Source organism: Amphiprion ocellaris, chromosome 23, assembly GCF_022539595.1.
Source record: "Amphiprion ocellaris isolate individual 3 ecotype Okinawa chromosome 23, ASM2253959v1, whole genome shotgun sequence".
NCBI lineage: Eukaryota > Metazoa > Chordata > Actinopteri > Pomacentridae > Amphiprion > Amphiprion ocellaris.
This window is the reverse complement of record NC_072788.1, coordinates 20,531,757-20,549,183: the sequence shown is the minus strand read 5'-3', so window position 1 is coordinate 20,549,183 and position 17,427 is coordinate 20,531,757. Positions and strand designations below refer to the sequence as shown.

General features: G+C 39.8%; 1 protein-coding gene across 15 annotated transcripts in view; it reads left to right on the top strand.

Moving 5' to 3' along the window:
• ehbp1l1a (EH domain binding protein 1-like 1a) overlaps positions 1 to 17,427 on the top strand; it is a 44,896-nt gene that overhangs the window by 10,572 nt on the left and 16,897 nt on the right. For 4 of the 15 annotated variants that reach the window (XM_035954248.2, XM_035954247.2, XM_035954246.2 and 1 more), the window contains exons 7-14: positions 2,699 to 2,767; positions 3,062 to 3,304; positions 6,688 to 6,858; positions 8,165 to 8,365; positions 8,494 to 8,637; positions 9,629 to 9,841; positions 10,066 to 10,125; positions 10,210 to 10,315. In XM_035954248.2, coding sequence (XP_035810141.2) covers positions 2,699 to 2,767; positions 3,062 to 3,304; positions 6,688 to 6,858; positions 8,165 to 8,365; positions 8,494 to 8,637; positions 9,629 to 9,841; positions 10,066 to 10,125; positions 10,210 to 10,315 — 1,207 coding nt within the window. Of the gene's footprint in view, positions 1 to 2,698; positions 2,768 to 3,061; positions 3,305 to 6,687; positions 6,859 to 8,164; positions 8,366 to 8,493; positions 8,638 to 9,628; positions 9,842 to 10,065; positions 10,126 to 10,209; positions 10,316 to 13,195; positions 13,643 to 13,836; positions 17,426 to 17,427 lie in introns of those variants that run through there. The other 11 variants (XM_035954245.2, XM_035954239.2, XM_035954237.2 and 8 more) reach the window with 9 other exon arrangements.

Genomic DNA, 17,427 nt, shown 5'->3' with positions numbered 1-17,427 from the left:
TGTGGTGGCTATTTGGCCAAAAGATCATATGATATGACTTTTGGGGTAGTATCACAACTGATGATCTGAATCACAAGTCTACCTACAGATTTAGATAAACTCAAGGCTAATATGACAAATCTCTGCATCCTGTTTTCACTCATATCGTATGCTATACTTTCTGAAAGGAAGTGTTGATTTATCTCCACTGCTTTGGCGCTTGTTGTCTAAGAGGATTAATAATCAATACTAACTGTTACAGAGCTCCTATTAGATAACACAGTCTCACCAAATGATGTTTAGCTTCTTTACTAAAGAGAAAGATGACATTAACCTGACTGAGGATGATTATTTGCTGCAGAGGCGCACAGTAGTTGTTACAATGCCGAATCAGAGACTCAAGTGCAGTACAACGGAGACACAGCAGATAGGCACTGGAGTAAAAAAATGTTTTAATTTACCATTTCCAGAAAAACTACAACAGGAAGTAATATGTGTTATCTGCAGAACTGGAGGCAGACACTTGTGGGACTGGCAGGGAAAACTGAACACCAGAGTCTAGTTGGAAACAAGAACTATATAAACAAAACTAACACAAACTGGGTATTACCAAGCCAGGAAAGTTGCAACCAAACACAACTAACGCCTAAAAACAGCAGTGAGTGGGGAACTTTACTGACTACAGATGAAAGGGAAAGCAGGGAGGGACAAGACAGGCAGAGGTGGTGTGTGGCATGGCAGATAGCGGAAGTGAGGCAAGTGCTGCATAAGGCGGAGCTTGGCAGTTGATGACGGGGTTGGTCCAGGCAAACGAAGGAACACGGTGGAGAATCCAGAAGTTTACGAGCAGGCTGGAGTCCAGAAATGGAACACAAGAAACAATCGGAAGCATGAGGTATTAACAAGGGAGCAAGACGGAACAGGAATCAGTACTAACTGAGGTTGTTCAACTGCCCAGCATTGAGTAGTGGTCTCCGTCTGCTTGTTATGGCGGAGGAATTTAGGTGTCGTGATCACTACCATCTGCTTGTGTGTATCGTCAGGGGATTACAGATTGACAGTACCTGCCTACATACCACACACCATGCTCATGCCCACCTGGAGAGAGAGAGGAAAGGAAGGGAAAGGAATGGAAACCTGCTGCTACCTGGTGTCAGAGGTGGGGGGTGTGACAGTAGTGGTACTTGCTGCCACTTAGTTGCCTTCTCTCAAATTGCTTCATTTATCGATAACCATAACCCTGACAAGGTTCTACTAGATGTTAGTCAATTAATGCTTTTGCAACAATGATAGCCTTCAAAACAATATACAATGTTCTACACTGCACATCAAGTTAAATTAGTTATCAACTCTATCAACATATGAACTGCAAACAACTTAAACACCATTAACCAGAAAAAACTGCTTAAATATGACAGAAAACTTGCCTAATTTCTGATTTCTCCTTAGGAAACTGCTGCACATTGGATTATTTAAAAAATTAAATGAAATGCCGACATGGCTCATTATCTTACCAACCAGTGTAAACAATAATTATCTACATTCACAGTCCACACAGTGTCTGATTGGATGAATTCATAACTACACTTCTTTCAGGATGTTGGTCTGCTTGCCGCTATTCTTTGCATCTCCAAGATGTGTAGCACGTCCATTGAGCATCATCAGAAATGTAGCTCAACATTTACGATGATGCTCATGATGTCACGATTTTCTTTAGTTCTGGTGAAGTGGGAAAGTTTGGACAACGTTGTTATATTTTCATTTGTTGATGCAGTCTTTATAGTTCCTCTGAAAAGCAGATCATGTGACAAATAAAGATCATCCATGGCATAAAGCACCAGGAATCTCAGACCTGTAGTGGTTGTAAAGACTTGAAGCAGACCATGTTATAATAAGTTTTTCGTTATTTGATTACAGATCTAAAGGTGACACCCAAGCTATCACCTAGTACAGATCTTGAGTTAAAAAACACAAATATTTCAGTTTATACTATGCTTAATAAAGTTACCACAAATTCCTTACTGTTTGAAAGCTGATATGGTTGCTTGTTGGAAGATGTGTTGGGCCATGTAGCTAATGAGAGCCATTAGCCAGCAACATACAGTGAGTTTTAACAGTTAAAGACACTCAAGACAGCGGCAGCTGGGCTACATGGTGTGCAAAGTGAGTGTGCTCACATTTGAGCCGTTTAGGAGATGGGACTCGACCCTCCGGTCATTACTGTGCAGATTCTGATTGCAAATAATGTCAATAGTGCAAAATGGCAGCTCCTATTTCTGTGATATTATTGCTTCGCTTTTATACTGTGGGAACAAAAGTTGATTTGTCCATTTTTATATAGTTAGTGGTTTAGGGAAACATCTTTTGCTTTGTCAATGAATGTAGAGGTATATCATTGCAGTTTTCTATTTTTATACAACTCTATATTTAACAGTCCATATTTATATTAGTGTGAGGTTACCCAAGAGGTTGATCTATTAGTGTTATGTCTAAGCCCAAAGCATATTTCTGTAACATGAGAGTCTTAGTTTCTAGCCTTTTGTCCCCAGTTTAGCCTTGGCTAGTAGTTAGAAGAAGAAATGGAAGGATATCAATTCTCACCTTTCTATTTCTCTGAACTGTTTCTGAAACTGCTGCAACTTGCTCTTTAATTTCCAACTTAAAACCCCGGTTTTATTTTAATCTTTCTGAATGTTGTTCCTTTCTCTTCCTGTAACAGCCTCTGCTCCCTCTTCTGCAAGAGTGCATGATCTGGCATGGAGGCCTGCGGTTGAAACAGGCTCCACAGGTGAATTTCAGTTCCCTGATGCTATCAGCAATCCACTCTGTCATCTCATTCCTGTTCCCTTTTACATTTCTTCTCCTCCTCTTCTCACTCACGTTTGTCTTACGTGTTTCCTCAAATATACCACTGCCTAATTTCTGCATTTCCGCTTTGATCCATGGGCTTTAATTCTGTTGTACTTCTCCAATTTTCTTATCTACTGATTCCCCGTTTACCTTCTTTTCTTCATATAATCTCTTCCCCCATCTATTCTCCTCACCCTGCCCCCCCCCATCTCAACTCTTATCTCTCACTCAGTAACCTCAGAGATGGACTGGAAAAGGTCTTCTGGCATTTCTTCCACCATCTCGGCTCCATCTCATCCTCTTCTGCCTGAACCCCCAGACCCCTCTGTTCCGCCCTCCTTATTGCGAACCCAAACACAACCACGGAACACTACCGAACAGGGTCAGCCCTCCCTTTATGCCTACTCATTGCCAGCCTTTACACGTGCTCACCCTCCTGTACTTCCCAAAATCTTCCAGCCGAGTGGCAAATCAGGTACCACTCCTTCGATATTCTTCATCGTGTGTGCTCTGTTTTTTCAGGGTCAGATAATTTTATCTTTTCATTTTTGTGGCACTTTTTGCATAGAAATTGTTTAATCAATACCTTTCTTCGTGGTTCACTGAAATGTATTAGCTGCATTTGATAACGATTCCAAACATTTTGTAGCACTAGTTGCAGGTCCGTATTTCAAAGTTCCCTCCCGATCTTGATGTTTTGTAACTTATTCTAAAGTTTGTTGTTGCACTTTCAGTAAGTAGTATAATTGTACAGTCTGAACATAAATTTTCACAGTTTAAGAATAAGAGTTGTGTGTGATTAGCTAATTCATGTTAGTACTTTTGTAGTCTGGCTGGAGTGGCAGCACCTCACTATCAGTCTGCTAAAGGAGTAAAATACACACTGACTTGTTTGTATTTCTTTAAACAAATCACAGACATCTTTGGTAGAGCTCAACAAAGGATGAGTCTTCGGTGTTGTCTCTTAGTAGTGAAAAGTGGAATTGTTTTGGTGGAATATTTATGGGTAGGGGGAGAAGCTCAGTCAAAAAATTAAGATGGCTTATTATTGCAAGATCCAAATCCTCAGCAAAACTTTCATCATCATGGTGAGCTACTAGCTGGGGATTTGTTGCTACTGTTTTCCATAGAGGCTGCACAGTAGCTCGGTGGTTAGCACTGTTGCACTGAAAATCCCCGGTTTGCATTCTGTATGGAATTTTCTCCGGGTACACCGGCTTCCTTCTACAGTCCAAACACATGCTGAGGTTAATTGGTAACTCTAAACTGCCCGTAGGTGTGAATGTGAGTGTGATTGTTTGTCTTTATATGTAGCCCTGTGATAGACTGGTGGTCTGTCCAGGTGTCCCCTGCCTTCACCCTAAGTCAGCTGGGATAAACTCCAGCCCCCTGTGACCCTAATGAGGTTTGAGTGGTGTTTAGATAATGGATAGATGGATGTTTTCTATAGTGAAGTGGATTATGAAAATCGTAACATACAGATAGCGGGAGGAAAGAGAAAACCGTCCGAAATAAGTGTCAATCTTATACCGTAGCCTATATCCAGTGAGTTAGACTAGTGCTTTTGTGGTAGATTAATACTCAAGTGGTGGCCCGTTTTATACCTAAATTGACATAGTAATTTATTTAGAATATGATAATAGTATAGATGGACTTTTATGCAGAATATTTCTGTTTTTCTAAATAAATGCTAGTGTATTTTTATTAGAATTCTGTTTTTGTATACTGACTGTTTCCCATGGTTTTCCATTTGCAATTGTTTTACTTGCTCTTAGGTTAAGATCAGTAATTTAACAATTCGTATACAGCTGTGCCACATTAAGAGCTTTCCAGCAGCTCAGGTTTTGTAGGCTCTGGAACTGGCAAATTCTGCAGTTGGGCAGCTTGGCTAGTCAGAACAGTTTCATACAAACATAACATAGGGCCAATTTGTAAACATTGCAAAGGGATTCCAGTAGATCCCCAGAATACAAATTCCAAGGTATAAATAAGCATAAGTCCCCTGTAAAACTTATCTATGTTTTCAGATCATATGTTAGATACATCTGTGGATTCTTTTGCTCTGAGAAGTCAACTTCAACATCGATAAAAATCATATGTCTGCTAAGGAATGATCTGAATGTCTTCAATGTGATTCTTGGAGCCTTACCCAGGCTCTTTACTATTTTGTCCATCAGTATGCATTTGGAATTTCTTGCCAAATGTCTTGTGGATTGTTCCATTTGCACAACAGCAGTCCCTTGTCACAGTAGATTTGTGTGCAGAAATACTTCTGGCTTTTGGCTTTCCTCCATCCACATCCAAACAAAGCTGTTTCCAGGCCACTGATGTCAAGCTAAATGGATTGCTGAGGCAGACTCTGCAGATGCATTTAGTAGTGTCCTAAATTATGCTTTGATCTGTCCTGAAGAGTTAAAGAGAAAGTGTATCTATATTTTAGCTATAGGCTATAAACAGTTGGATATGCTAAATGGTTTGGTTCTGCATGTAAGATCTGATGACACTAATAAGACTATAGAATATTGCCAAACGGAACATTACAGTTACTCTGTAAACACAGAGTACAGTGCTACTTGGTTTAATGGGGAGGAAAGTCATTGTTAGGCCTCTTTTTTCATTAATACAGCAGTCTTTCACCACAAATATATTCTTTTTTTTTATTATCCCTTATTAATCCCACGAGGGGAAATTCATTTGTAACATACACAAAAAAACTGCAGTAATTTTTGTAGCTTAATATTGGTCTCATTTCTCCATTAGAATTTTAGATGGATATCAGTTGTTTGCAAGGTCTGTTTGTTAAATTTAAGGGCTTGGTTTGCCTAGCTTAGCATAAAGAGAAAGAAAAGCTTAATGATTAACATGCATGTAATTTATTTAATCCTTACTCTAACAGAGTTGAAAAAATGGCAGAAGGACCATGTGATCTAGGCTCTGGCTGAAAATATTCTGTGTATGACCAGCAGTTGATCGTCAAGACATAATCCCAGCTCGAAACTCCTTCTAACTTTTGCATATCTTGTAATGTACAGATTAAACAAATAAGCCCCAGTGTAATCATTTATTGATGTTAGGATACATTGATGATGTGGGTTTGAACTTGGTCAGAACCAGACTGTTTTCCCTTGTTTCTGGTCTTAACGCTGAGCTAGGCTTAGCACACCTTGACTTAAGCTCTGTATTTAGCACAGACATGAGAGTGTCATTGATGATACCTACCATTAGCTGTACCCAGAGTGGATGCTGTGCCTGGAGAACACTACATTTTTTTTTAGGTTGTTGCCATAGTAGGGTAGCATATACACTACTGTTCAAAAGTTTGGGGCCACTTAGAAATGTCCTTATTTTTTAAAGAAAAGCCATTTTTGCAATGAAGATAACATTAAATGAATCATGAATCCAGTGTAGACATTGTTAATGTGGTAACTGACTATTCTAGTGGGAAACAATTGATTTTTAATGGAATATCTCCATAGGGGTACAGAGGAACACTTTCAGCAACTATCACTCCTGTGTTCTAATGCTACATTGTGTTAGCTAATGGTGTTGAAAGGCTCATTGATGATTAGAAAACCCTTGTGCAATTATGTTAGCACGTGAATAAAAGTGTGAGTTTTTATGGAAAACATGAATTTCTCTGGGTGACCTCAAACTTTTGAATGGTAGTAAATAAGCCAGACTTTGCTGGAACATTGTCTTTTTTAATTCTTCGCTTGCAGTTTGTTTGACTTAAACACTTCTATATTTTTTTAAAGTCTTACCATTTTGTCTTTGGGTTTGTCTTCCCACTTCCCTCTTTCCTCTTGTCTTGCTGCTACTTCATGGACACACTCTACTGCCTTCTTGTGGCCATTTTAGGTCCTCGAAGGCCCCATAGCTTCCACAGTGACTCCTTTTCAGCCGAAGACTTGGAAGCCCAGGCTTTCTCTACTGTCATCCCTCTTAAAGCCCTATCCACATCTTCTCTCTCCTCTGCACCCTCTGATCCATCTCTCCATTCCTTTGCTTTCTCTGGCGCCTCACAAACAGGTTTGTTCAGTTCAAAATTGTGATATGATTTGATGAGAGATATCAGAATAGCTGAAGATACACAGTGCTGCACATATAATGCTTTTTTTTAAACTTAAGAAGTAAAAAAAGTAATTTGGGGAAGTGTAAAAATAATCAGGATGGCAGTGTCGGGAACATGAACATTACAATGAACTGTGCTCTTCACGATCCCTGATCCACAACTCTATCCCACCGTTCCAAACATGTCAATAAATAGCATAAAATTAATAAAGTGACATTATGTAACTAAAAATAAAATAAACAATTAGCACATAATAATAATAAATCATACAGGCAAAATAACACAACCATGGCTAGAAGCAGAAAGTCACAAGCTCTTTTGTCGAGACACTGTTGTAATGCCAAAATTTGTTCAAAACAAGTTTAAGTTTGTGTCCATACTTGTCTGCTCTGCACAGCTTGCATCCAGCCAAATAGTCTCAGAATTTCTGCTAATGGCTTCTTTGTTGTGACGAAGAGAGCAGAACTTTTAGTTTTTTACAGGCTCTGGTGCATCAGGTTTATTTTAGGTACATTTTTAAATGAGGCATGTCTAATTTATTTTTTATTTTTTTAAATTAAATATTACGATTCTAAGCTTAAATTTGGTTAACTTTACTGATAAAACTGCATGTGCCACATGATTAGTTGAAAGAGATTTAGGAAGTTCAAAATCTGAATCTGTTTCTACAGTTTCTGGTTCTAAGAAATTATGTGATTTTGGCATTTTTTAAAAAGACAATTGGCCTTTCAAACTAGACAAGCTGCCTTTGTTTTTTTGATTAAACCATGGGATTATTGTTAACTACTCTCAGCTGTACTTGAACCAGTTTTATTAAGAAGTGATGGTCACCATTCTTTTCACTTTTCTTTTGCTATGCATTTCTATAACTTGTTAAAACAGCAGATGCTGAAAATTGACATTAACAGCCAGGTGATAAAGTATTCCCTCTGGTTCCTGCTAATTTAATTCATTGGCAGGACCATAAGTAATCTGTCATTGTTTGATTGGCCAATAAACTACAGAAGAAGGAAAAAGCTCTGAAATTCACTTTTAAATGCGAGGATGTAGCTCCAAAGAACAATAAAATGAAAGTAAAAATGACCCATATAAGCTCCTTGGTGGATTAAAATCACTGATCAGGACAGATTCAAGATAGATTCAAATCACCACACCTCCCTAATAGCAATACACCAGCCTGAATGTTGTTTTAGAATGCTGTAATCTCTCTGCCATGCTTATCCTTTTCTTTTCTTTTCTTTTCTTTTGATCTTCTTCTCTCAGTCTGTCCTAGTGCCTGGGAAGCACAACATGTTCCTTCCGTTTCTCCTTCCTCCTCATCACGTTCAGCTCCTCCCAGCTCCTTCCCTCTTATACGTCCACCACCTCCTGATCCCAGGCAGCGCAAAGCTCGCCCCACCTCTGTGGGCGAACCAGGCTCTGCCCTCACTAGACCCACCAGTCTGCCATCTGCCCCTGAGACAGGTAAAGGGACAGAGAAAAGCTTTAGACCAGGCATCCCATCATAGGCTACCGCACACCTATTATTATGCCTTTACAGACGTTTCTTCTTCCTCTGTCCGCCCATGTTTTTTCCTTCTGCTTTATTTCAGCTTCCTGGCAGTCTGAATGGAGGCCTCCTAAATCTCAGGCCCCTCTGGCACAGCCTGCCCTCTCTCCTAAGTTTTTGCATCTCTCTGCCAATGATCCTGGACAACCTGCAGTGCTGCAGAAAAAGCAGAGAATAGAGATGCCATGTAATACTGCTTTGCCTTAACCCAACTGAAGCTTACCACCTTCACCTGTTGACCTCCTTGCTGCACTGTTGTCCCTTTGATTAATTTTTTTTCTGTTCTCATGCAAACCTGTTCTTCTGCTCTAACATTTGATTTAGTAATATATTTCTCGATTCACCCTTACTAATTCAACATCTAGATCAATTTTAACAGAGTAGAGTGAGTCTTACTGCACCCAAGTATAGTTAAAAATTCCAAGACATTAAGTTGTGACTTTTTAAATTCACATTGTTCACATGCCGTATGTCAATCACCTTGCTGGCATCCATGCTGTAAGCAGCTTGGATAACCATATTATTGGTGGATTTGATTTGGGATCAGTCAATGAAAAACACATTACAGCTTAAATGGTAGGTCTGATGATATTCTATCCTCTACATGTTGTCAACAAATCCCATGTGCAGAGTCAAAGCAACGAGTGTGCCTTGCTACAAATACTGTCTGTCAAAGGCTGATAGATCTTATTACTCTTTGCTACAGAGCTTCATTGTTGTCCGTCCGTTATTACAACACATCAGTGAGCCACAGGGGCTCAAATAAACACAGGCTAACATGTTGTATGAGCTTGATTGTCACTGTAATGTGTGTGTGTGTGTGTGTGTGTAATGCCCTTCATTTCCATGAGCATACATGGAAAGAAAGAAACCAGGCAGAGATCAATATGTAGCTGAAGCTAGCACAATTTCTCCTGTTGGAAATACATTTGTGAAAAAGTGAGTAGCTATTGAGCCTTTTTAAAAAAGAAGCTATATATTTGTGAGTGGTTATTAAAAAGTTACAACAGGCAGTGCAGTTCTCCCGCCCAACATATGGGACATGGGATATGTTACTGACCGCTGCAGACACTGACACAGGAGAAAATGTCTGCTGAACTGATTTTGAAAAGCACTCTTTAGTTTTGGGTCTTTGAGATCTTGGATCATTCCACCTTTTATTTCCTCCTCCCTATCAGCTTCATCCTCTCTACCCACTGCTCAGTCTTTGGCTCTGAAACCCCTGGGAGGGTCTGGAGACGTTACTTCCTGGAGACCTCAGGTCACGTCTGCAGCAGAGAACCCCTCACCTTCTCCTCTAAGCCTTTCCTCTGCTCATGTGTTCTCTGGGTCTTCTCCTCAGCCTCATATATCCCAAACTGCCACTGTCTGGCCCAGTGAGCAGGTTGCAGGTACAAAATCAAAAGAATGTGATTGGAATCAGCATTAAAATGAGTGGCCAAATAGATACAATATTACAAGCATGTGGTTCCATCTGTTGGTAATTTATATTAAAGTCGTTAAACACGTGATTCCACATGACAAAAATGTACATTGTACAAGCTGCGCTAGTGTGGGAGCATGGGAGCATCAGCTTTTATAGGTTAACCTGTAAAATGTTTTTAATTCCTTTCAGAGTTCAAGAGACAGCTAAGCACACTGAGTGAAGAGGACAACCAAGGCACAACACGTCCAAGTGAGCATCAACTTAGTATTGAGTGCAGTCATACCTATACGCAGTGACAACATGGCTAACTTCATGCTACTGTATATTGTTCAGCCTCTGATACACGACCCCCTGTCAGCCGGAGGCTAGGCATGTCCAGAGCTTCAGAACGAAAAAGAGATGCGGCATTAAGAAGTGAAGCCGTAAATGCCTCAGCAAGGTGAGTAAATATAAAAGGCTGCCCTTTATCATGTTTGCCATTTTTTGTCATTTGGTGTGGTCGGCATGGCTGTGAAGAAATAATCCCTCCTGAAATTCTCCAAAACTGTTACGAATGATTCTATCAGACTGTGGTTACAGGTGCATTACATGAAGCGTAAATGTTTATTTGTGACGTTGGAAACAGTTACCTCATAACAACTCAAAATAGTTTCATTAGTGGATTGAGATGTCTTAAGAAAACTCTGTATATTGATGTAGAATATGTGAATTTGTTGAAAGAGCTGATAAAGTGGACACTGATGTGGTAATTTTTAAAGTTCAGATCACTTTTTCAAAATACAAACGACAAAAACAAGCTCAACAAAATAGAATCAGCAAAACATAGTTAATATCATCAATAGGCAAAATGATCTGTTCAGGAAAGCATAGTTCTCTTCGGCATCCGTGATGGGTTTTAAACATGACAGTTGATGGATGAAAAATATGTGAATTATTTGTATTTTTCATTTTTGTGGCAGTTGCAAGTAGAAATTTGTCACAAAAATGTTTTAAGTGAACAGATCAATTTGGAAGAAAGCATACAGTACCCGAGAGATGACAATCTTGCATACGCATGATTACTTTTGTTTCTTGATATGAAATCACACATCCCAACAAGAATACAATGTGCTAATAAATTCATAACATACAACTTAATGTGGCAGGTTAAAGGTTGTCTCAAAACTAAGGGCTGGTGACTTTGGTTTTTGTAGCTAATAGCAGAGTGTTTCAGTCCAGGCATTGATTAAGGGTAGTTAGAGGACACAGAGCTACATTCTCCCACTTGAACTGGATGACTTCCTGTTGCAGGCTTGGCTTGGGTAAACAAAAGAAAAAGCGTGCTGCTGTATTTCTGCGGGTGTGCTCGCTGCAATCCTTACGTGAACTTTCTCTCAATGACAGCTGTTTATTTGAAAATTTTCTTTGCCTTGAACCAACTTGTCAACTTATCTGATCAGGGGTGACCAGTGATGGACCAACAAACACAACAAAATATGCCTGGAAATGCAAAAGACAATGCTGGAACATGTATATAACAGTGTTAGAGAATTTAGGGAGGCATTTTAAAAAAGCTATTAACTTCATCCACTATTAATCACACTGCATGTATGTTACTGCTACGTAACACATGATATTTTGCAATTACAGCAACTGTTCTAAAGTTACATTTAGTATCTGTATGGCATCTTTGGTGCCATTTTAGACAAAGAAGATTTTCACTGAGGGTGTCTAGTTTTGTCTGTCTGAACAAATACGGATTTATGTTGTTGAATGGCTGCATCAATTTGAGAACTCTTATCCAAAGCACTTGAGGGTTAGCCTCTTATACACTCATTCACTCACTGATGTCAGTAGCTGGCCAAGGGATCAGTTTTGGGGCCAGTGTCTTGCCCAAGGACTTATGGCCAAGAGGAGATTAGTAGGTGAGCCATTATCACCTGAGCCACAGTTACTTGTGTAGTTGAACCCTACTGATAAAAGCAAAGAACTGTATAACAAAGGTTGCTTTTAAGGTTACATGTAGGAGTAGGATTCATGAAGTATGAGTTCTTCCTCTTTTGCATAATGGTAGTGAGATTAAAGATGAGTCTGAGTCATCTGGGGAGTTTTAGAGGAAATATGGACCAGGGGCTTTGATCAATACTGAAATTCAGAACAAAATACCTTGCACAAGGACAAGGAGAAGCCTTGGACAAGGATTTTTGAAATCAAGAGAATATATTTTTCCTGAGGATGAATGTTTTGTAAGAGACAAGGCTACAAATAAATAAAATTGGATGTTACCTGTAAAAATTAGGTAAGATCATAAGGCTTAAGCTTGTTTTGGAAGTCTGCTTTATTCCATCTAACAGTTGGAAAAACTCAATGTAGCTTTAACAAAAAAATCTCTTGTTGGGTAAGATTTTGTAGTGGTGATAAAGACCACTTTGTTGTCAGCATCAAATTAATATAGTAAAGCATGCTTTGACTAGCATTTGTCAATAACTGGTTAGGCTTGAATTTGCAGCTTTGGCTTTAACTACTTCATCCCGCAAATAAAATCCCTATTTGTGTAGCTTGAAAAGAGTCTTGGGAACATTTGAAAGAAGTTTAGGTTAAATACAGATCTGTGCTGCATTTGAGGGCAGAAAGTATAGGTTTACAGGCCAGTCTTGCTATTGCTCTGTGTATTTTGTTTTTGTGTTTTGTTTGTAGAGTTTAAACATGAAATTAAGCCGTAAGAAGTACGCTCAAATCAAGAGTATAAACAATCCCTTTGTGATCACAGGAATAGCACTATAGTCCTCAAGGTCATTAGAAGAGATGAAAGACTGGATAGAAAACAAAAGTTTTCACACACCTAAAAAGTGTGTATGTTTTCACGTTTTTATTGAATACCTGCATTCCATAAAAACTTGAAAACATACACATACACATCTTTTATGAGAGGAATGGGTGTGCATGAATATACTTGGCTGAATTTATTTGGCTAACTCATGTAATTTTAAAGAGGATTTTTTTAAGTTGAAATTTGGAAATAAACTAAAAGTTAATCAAAGTTATATAAATAAGGCAAGCATCTGAGCTGGCAGCGTTGTAATTATTATTTTGAGAGGCTTCTGCTACTTGACAAAACTGATGATCCTTTTCATGATTTATCAGAAAATGTGTGTTTGGTTGGTGTCTGTCTGGATTTGAATATCTTATTTAAATTTTTTGTAATATATACGCCATGGCCCATTGCTTTTGTGCTTGTATGTAGCTCAGTGGAATTATGTGAATCTGGCCTGTGACTGCATTACTGCGGTGAAAATTTTCCCTACATCATAACTCTGATCTACATTTGTTTGTCCCTCAGACCTGAGAGTATGGCCACACTTCTGACCCCTAGTCCCAGACCGCCCTTAGCCCCAGGGTTAAAATATTGTGAGATGCCAAAAACACAGAAGGATCAAACAGAATCCAGGCCAACAAGGACATATGCCATCGTCCGGCCAGCACTTCCTCCCTTCACTTCGGCACCCAAGCAGAACCCTGATTTTCATGATCCAGCATCTACTTCAATAAAGGAGCTTCTGGTTAAACCAAGAAGTCACTTGTCCCAGATGTCCATTCAGTTAGGGAATCCAATAGCTCAGCCAGAGCCTGCTCAGCCTATAGCCCTTTCTCCTACCAACACACAACCTACTTTGACATCACCTCAGGAACCCTTGTTGTACTTGCCTGAAATGGCTACAAACTCTGACACAAAACTTATAGGAGGAACAATAGCCCTTAAAAAGGAAGCTCTAACTATGAACTTGGGGTAAGTGTGATATAGTCATCTGTCAGTCAAATCCTCACAATTTTGTAGTCTTAAAAATGCATCTAAGATCTTAGATCAGTGATAACGCAAACAATGCAAAACTGAATCATGGTAATTATGCTTTTGAACAGCTTTCTTAGGTATTCCAGTCTTTTTATTCTGACACAAATGTTTGGTGTACTGTTCTCCTTCAGAAATGAGAGCATGGCTGCCTCAGTGTCATCTTGTGTCAGAGATGCAAAGTCTGCAATCAGGACTGAAGAAAAGTGTGTGTACATATCTAAGGTGGAACTCGGCCCTTTGTGTCCAGGAGGGAATTTTGTTTCCCATTTACCATCCACTGTACAACCTGAAACTCAGACTGGAGGAACAATGAGAGTACCAAGCATGATCAAGTTGCTCACAAGCTGCCCACAATGTTCCTGGATCTTGGGCATGGCGTCTTTACATCAGTCACAAGTCATATCTTGGCCAGATGATGAGAGCTTATTGTTTCAGAAGTTACCCAGTAACATTATGCCATTACTCTTATATTCAGATCATATCAGTTCACTTTTTAAGGGTAGTGCAGAAATTGCAAAAATGTTTACCGTATCGTCCTGCCCCAAGTCAACCAGTATCCCTGAATTGCCATCCACATTGAAACATGAGCCAAATATGACTGACTTTTTACCCACATGCCCCAGAATTTGCAGGATTCCAGGTTTAGCCTCTGTTGTATCAGTAACCAAATATGAAGAGAATGTTTGGGACAGATGTTCACTGTGGAAGAAACCGCTACAGATAAAAGAAGCATTTCCTTCACATGTGTCCCGTGTTCAGGAACACACTGTCAGTAATACCAATATGATTGAAATCATGGTGGCCATATTGCCAACATGTCCTAGAAAGGCTACTGTTCCAGGGTTTCCCTCTGCACCATTGCAGCAGACTTCAAACACTACAAGCATGGCCAGTCTTGTACCTACATTTCCAAAACAGACAATGATTACAGGTATGCCCGTTAAAGAAAGAGCTATGGCATTAAACGACAACTGCCACATTCTGAGGGACTTCAGTTTAGATAGATCATTACAAAGTAGCCCTGTTCTGCTTCAGGGAAAGTCACAGGAGGATGAAAGATATATCAAACAGTTGGACAGTATGTTACCATCTTGTCCTAGGCAGCACAACATTCCTGGGATTTCCACTTTGCCATGCAAAGACCCCAGTATGGCTAGTGTTCAGTTTCCACAAAGGCAAGATTATAGAATGGCAGACTTTTTGCCTTCTTGTCCAAGAAAAGCCACAGTGATTGGTTTACCCTCTAAGGAGCCAGTTGGTGAAGGCTTAGTTATAACTGGACATATTTTATTAAAGAAACTATCTGGTAAAGGTGATGTGTTGATCCAGGATACATTCCCAGGGGCTGATCATGAGCCAGATAAAAGAGAAATATTCAGTCCAGTGGCAATGTTGCCCTCATGTCCTGTGAGTTCTTGCCTTGTGGGTATTCCTACGAGACCACAAAAACCAATACCCATTGTTGTCAGCCTTGTGGTTATGTGCCCGAAACAGACCCAAATTCCCGGAATTGCATGTCGATATCAGAACTTTTCACAAAACAAAGATTGGCATGTTTTAAGTGGATTAATTGACAAGTCAGCAGAGAAGAATACTCAAGCGTGCATTACTCAATGGATGCCAGAAGATGCAGAAACCATTAAAGATATGGTAAACATGTTGATAAGTTGTCCACCAAAAACTCAAGTGTTTGGTTTACCCTCAGCTCCACGACAAGAACCCAGTATGGTAAATATAATGCCCTCATGCCCCAGACATAGTGGAATCCCTGGCATCCCTTCAAAAGCTGGACAAAAAATTGGTTTATCCCGCTGTATGGAATGGTTTGCTTATAGAAGCTTACGGTGGGAGACTCCAATTTTCAAAAGGCTATTGCTCAATCTAAATACTGTTTTGTGTTTTGATAAAAGAATGTGTGTAATGTCACCCTCTTGTCCTGAGAATGCCAGGATACCTGGGTTTCCCTCTGCTTTGACGCTTACAAATGAGTCAACTATGGTAAATTTATTGCCTAGTTGTACAAAGGACTCTAGAGTTCCTGGAATACCACTTAGAGACACCAACAAACAATTTGAGTGGTACATGGAAAGAATGCCACTGCTAGTCCCTAGGGAGAAATCTGTCGTCACGGTTTTAGATGATGTTAGTGTGTGCTATCTTGACGGTGAAATGATTGTAAAAATGGTGTCCATATTGCCCTCCTGCCCACGGACAGCCTGTTTACGAGGCTTTCCATCGTTACCATGTCAGATGTTGGCAGATGTACCAAGTATGACAAGTCTGCTACCTACTTGTCCGGGTCAATCCAGAGTTTGTGGATTACCATCTACTGTCTACAATAAGTTATATGAAGAAGAATGGAGCATAAACAAAAGACCAGTATGGGAACAGCCATTAACAAAACCAGCAAGATCATCAGTAATGCAAAACCATAAGATGCTTTTTAGAGAAAATGCAGTTAGGATTATGGTATCAATGTTGCCATCCTGTCCCAAACATTCTAATATTCCTGGAATTCCTTCTAAGGCAAGAGAGACATCTGTGCAAGCTTACATGAAAGAGGCTCCTACCATGTTAAAATCCTCAGCCACTTTTCCAAAACACTGTAAAATTCCAGGTTCACCTGCACAGAATATGGCAAAAGAATGTGATGGCTGGTATATTGATAGGGATGTAGTTTGGGAGACCCAATTTAATAGAAGGTATGGAGCTTTTTGCCATGATTATACAGTTAAAGAACTGTCATACAGGGAAAAAGAGATAATGCTGAGCATACTTCCATCTTGTCCACCACAAGCCATGAACCCTGGATTTCCATCTGCTCCACGACCCCAAGCTGTTGATGCCATTATTGAAAAAAAACAAGACATGGTACAGATGACAATGGGATGCCCAAGACAGTCAAAAATCATTGGTTTCCCTTCAAGAGTATCAGTTTTTTCTGATGCTGAAGTAGGCTGGCCAGTGGTGATGGCAACGATGCAAGAGTGCGGGGAATTTAACAGAAAGTATTGTTCTCCCTACCATGAAATAATGAAGGAAGTGCTCTCTCTTGAACCTTCATCTCCAACCATTGCCCTTAGTTCCTGCTTCAAAGCAGCTTCCATGTCTGATGCAGACCAACTTCCAAATATGGCAAATATTGTACCATCTTGCCCAAAGAAAGCATCTGTTCTTGGGCTGCCCTCAACAAATGTGCACCTTTTAGGACAGGGCTGGACAGTTAAAATTCCCTTGCTGGTGGAGTCAGGATCCCAAGAAATTGTGAAGAAAAGACAAAAGTTGATGAGTCAACAGCTATCATTGGAAGAACAACCTGTTTGCAAGGTCTCTGTCAGAGAGAGATCCATGCCGTTTATGTTCCCTAGCCAAGATTTTCCAGAGGATGTGCAACATAGGATGGCCATTGAGTCATCAACCTCTCCTGATAAAGACGCCGACGCAACATCATCAAATTCTGAAATCCAAGTGAATCAACCATCCTCTGGAGATAATAGGATTGAGATATTGTTGGACGAGGCCAACCCAACCAGATTAAACAATGACACAAAGAATACAAAATCAGTTGTGCCCTCATATTCTGAGGTGCATAAAGATGAAAAGGGCTTTTGGATACCAATTAGGGAAGACGTAGATGTTCTAGAAAAAGGGTGAGTTGTTGGAGAATTTGAGGTTTCTCTGTAATGAGATGGGTTAGTGTTTGAAATTTTTCTTTGATTCTG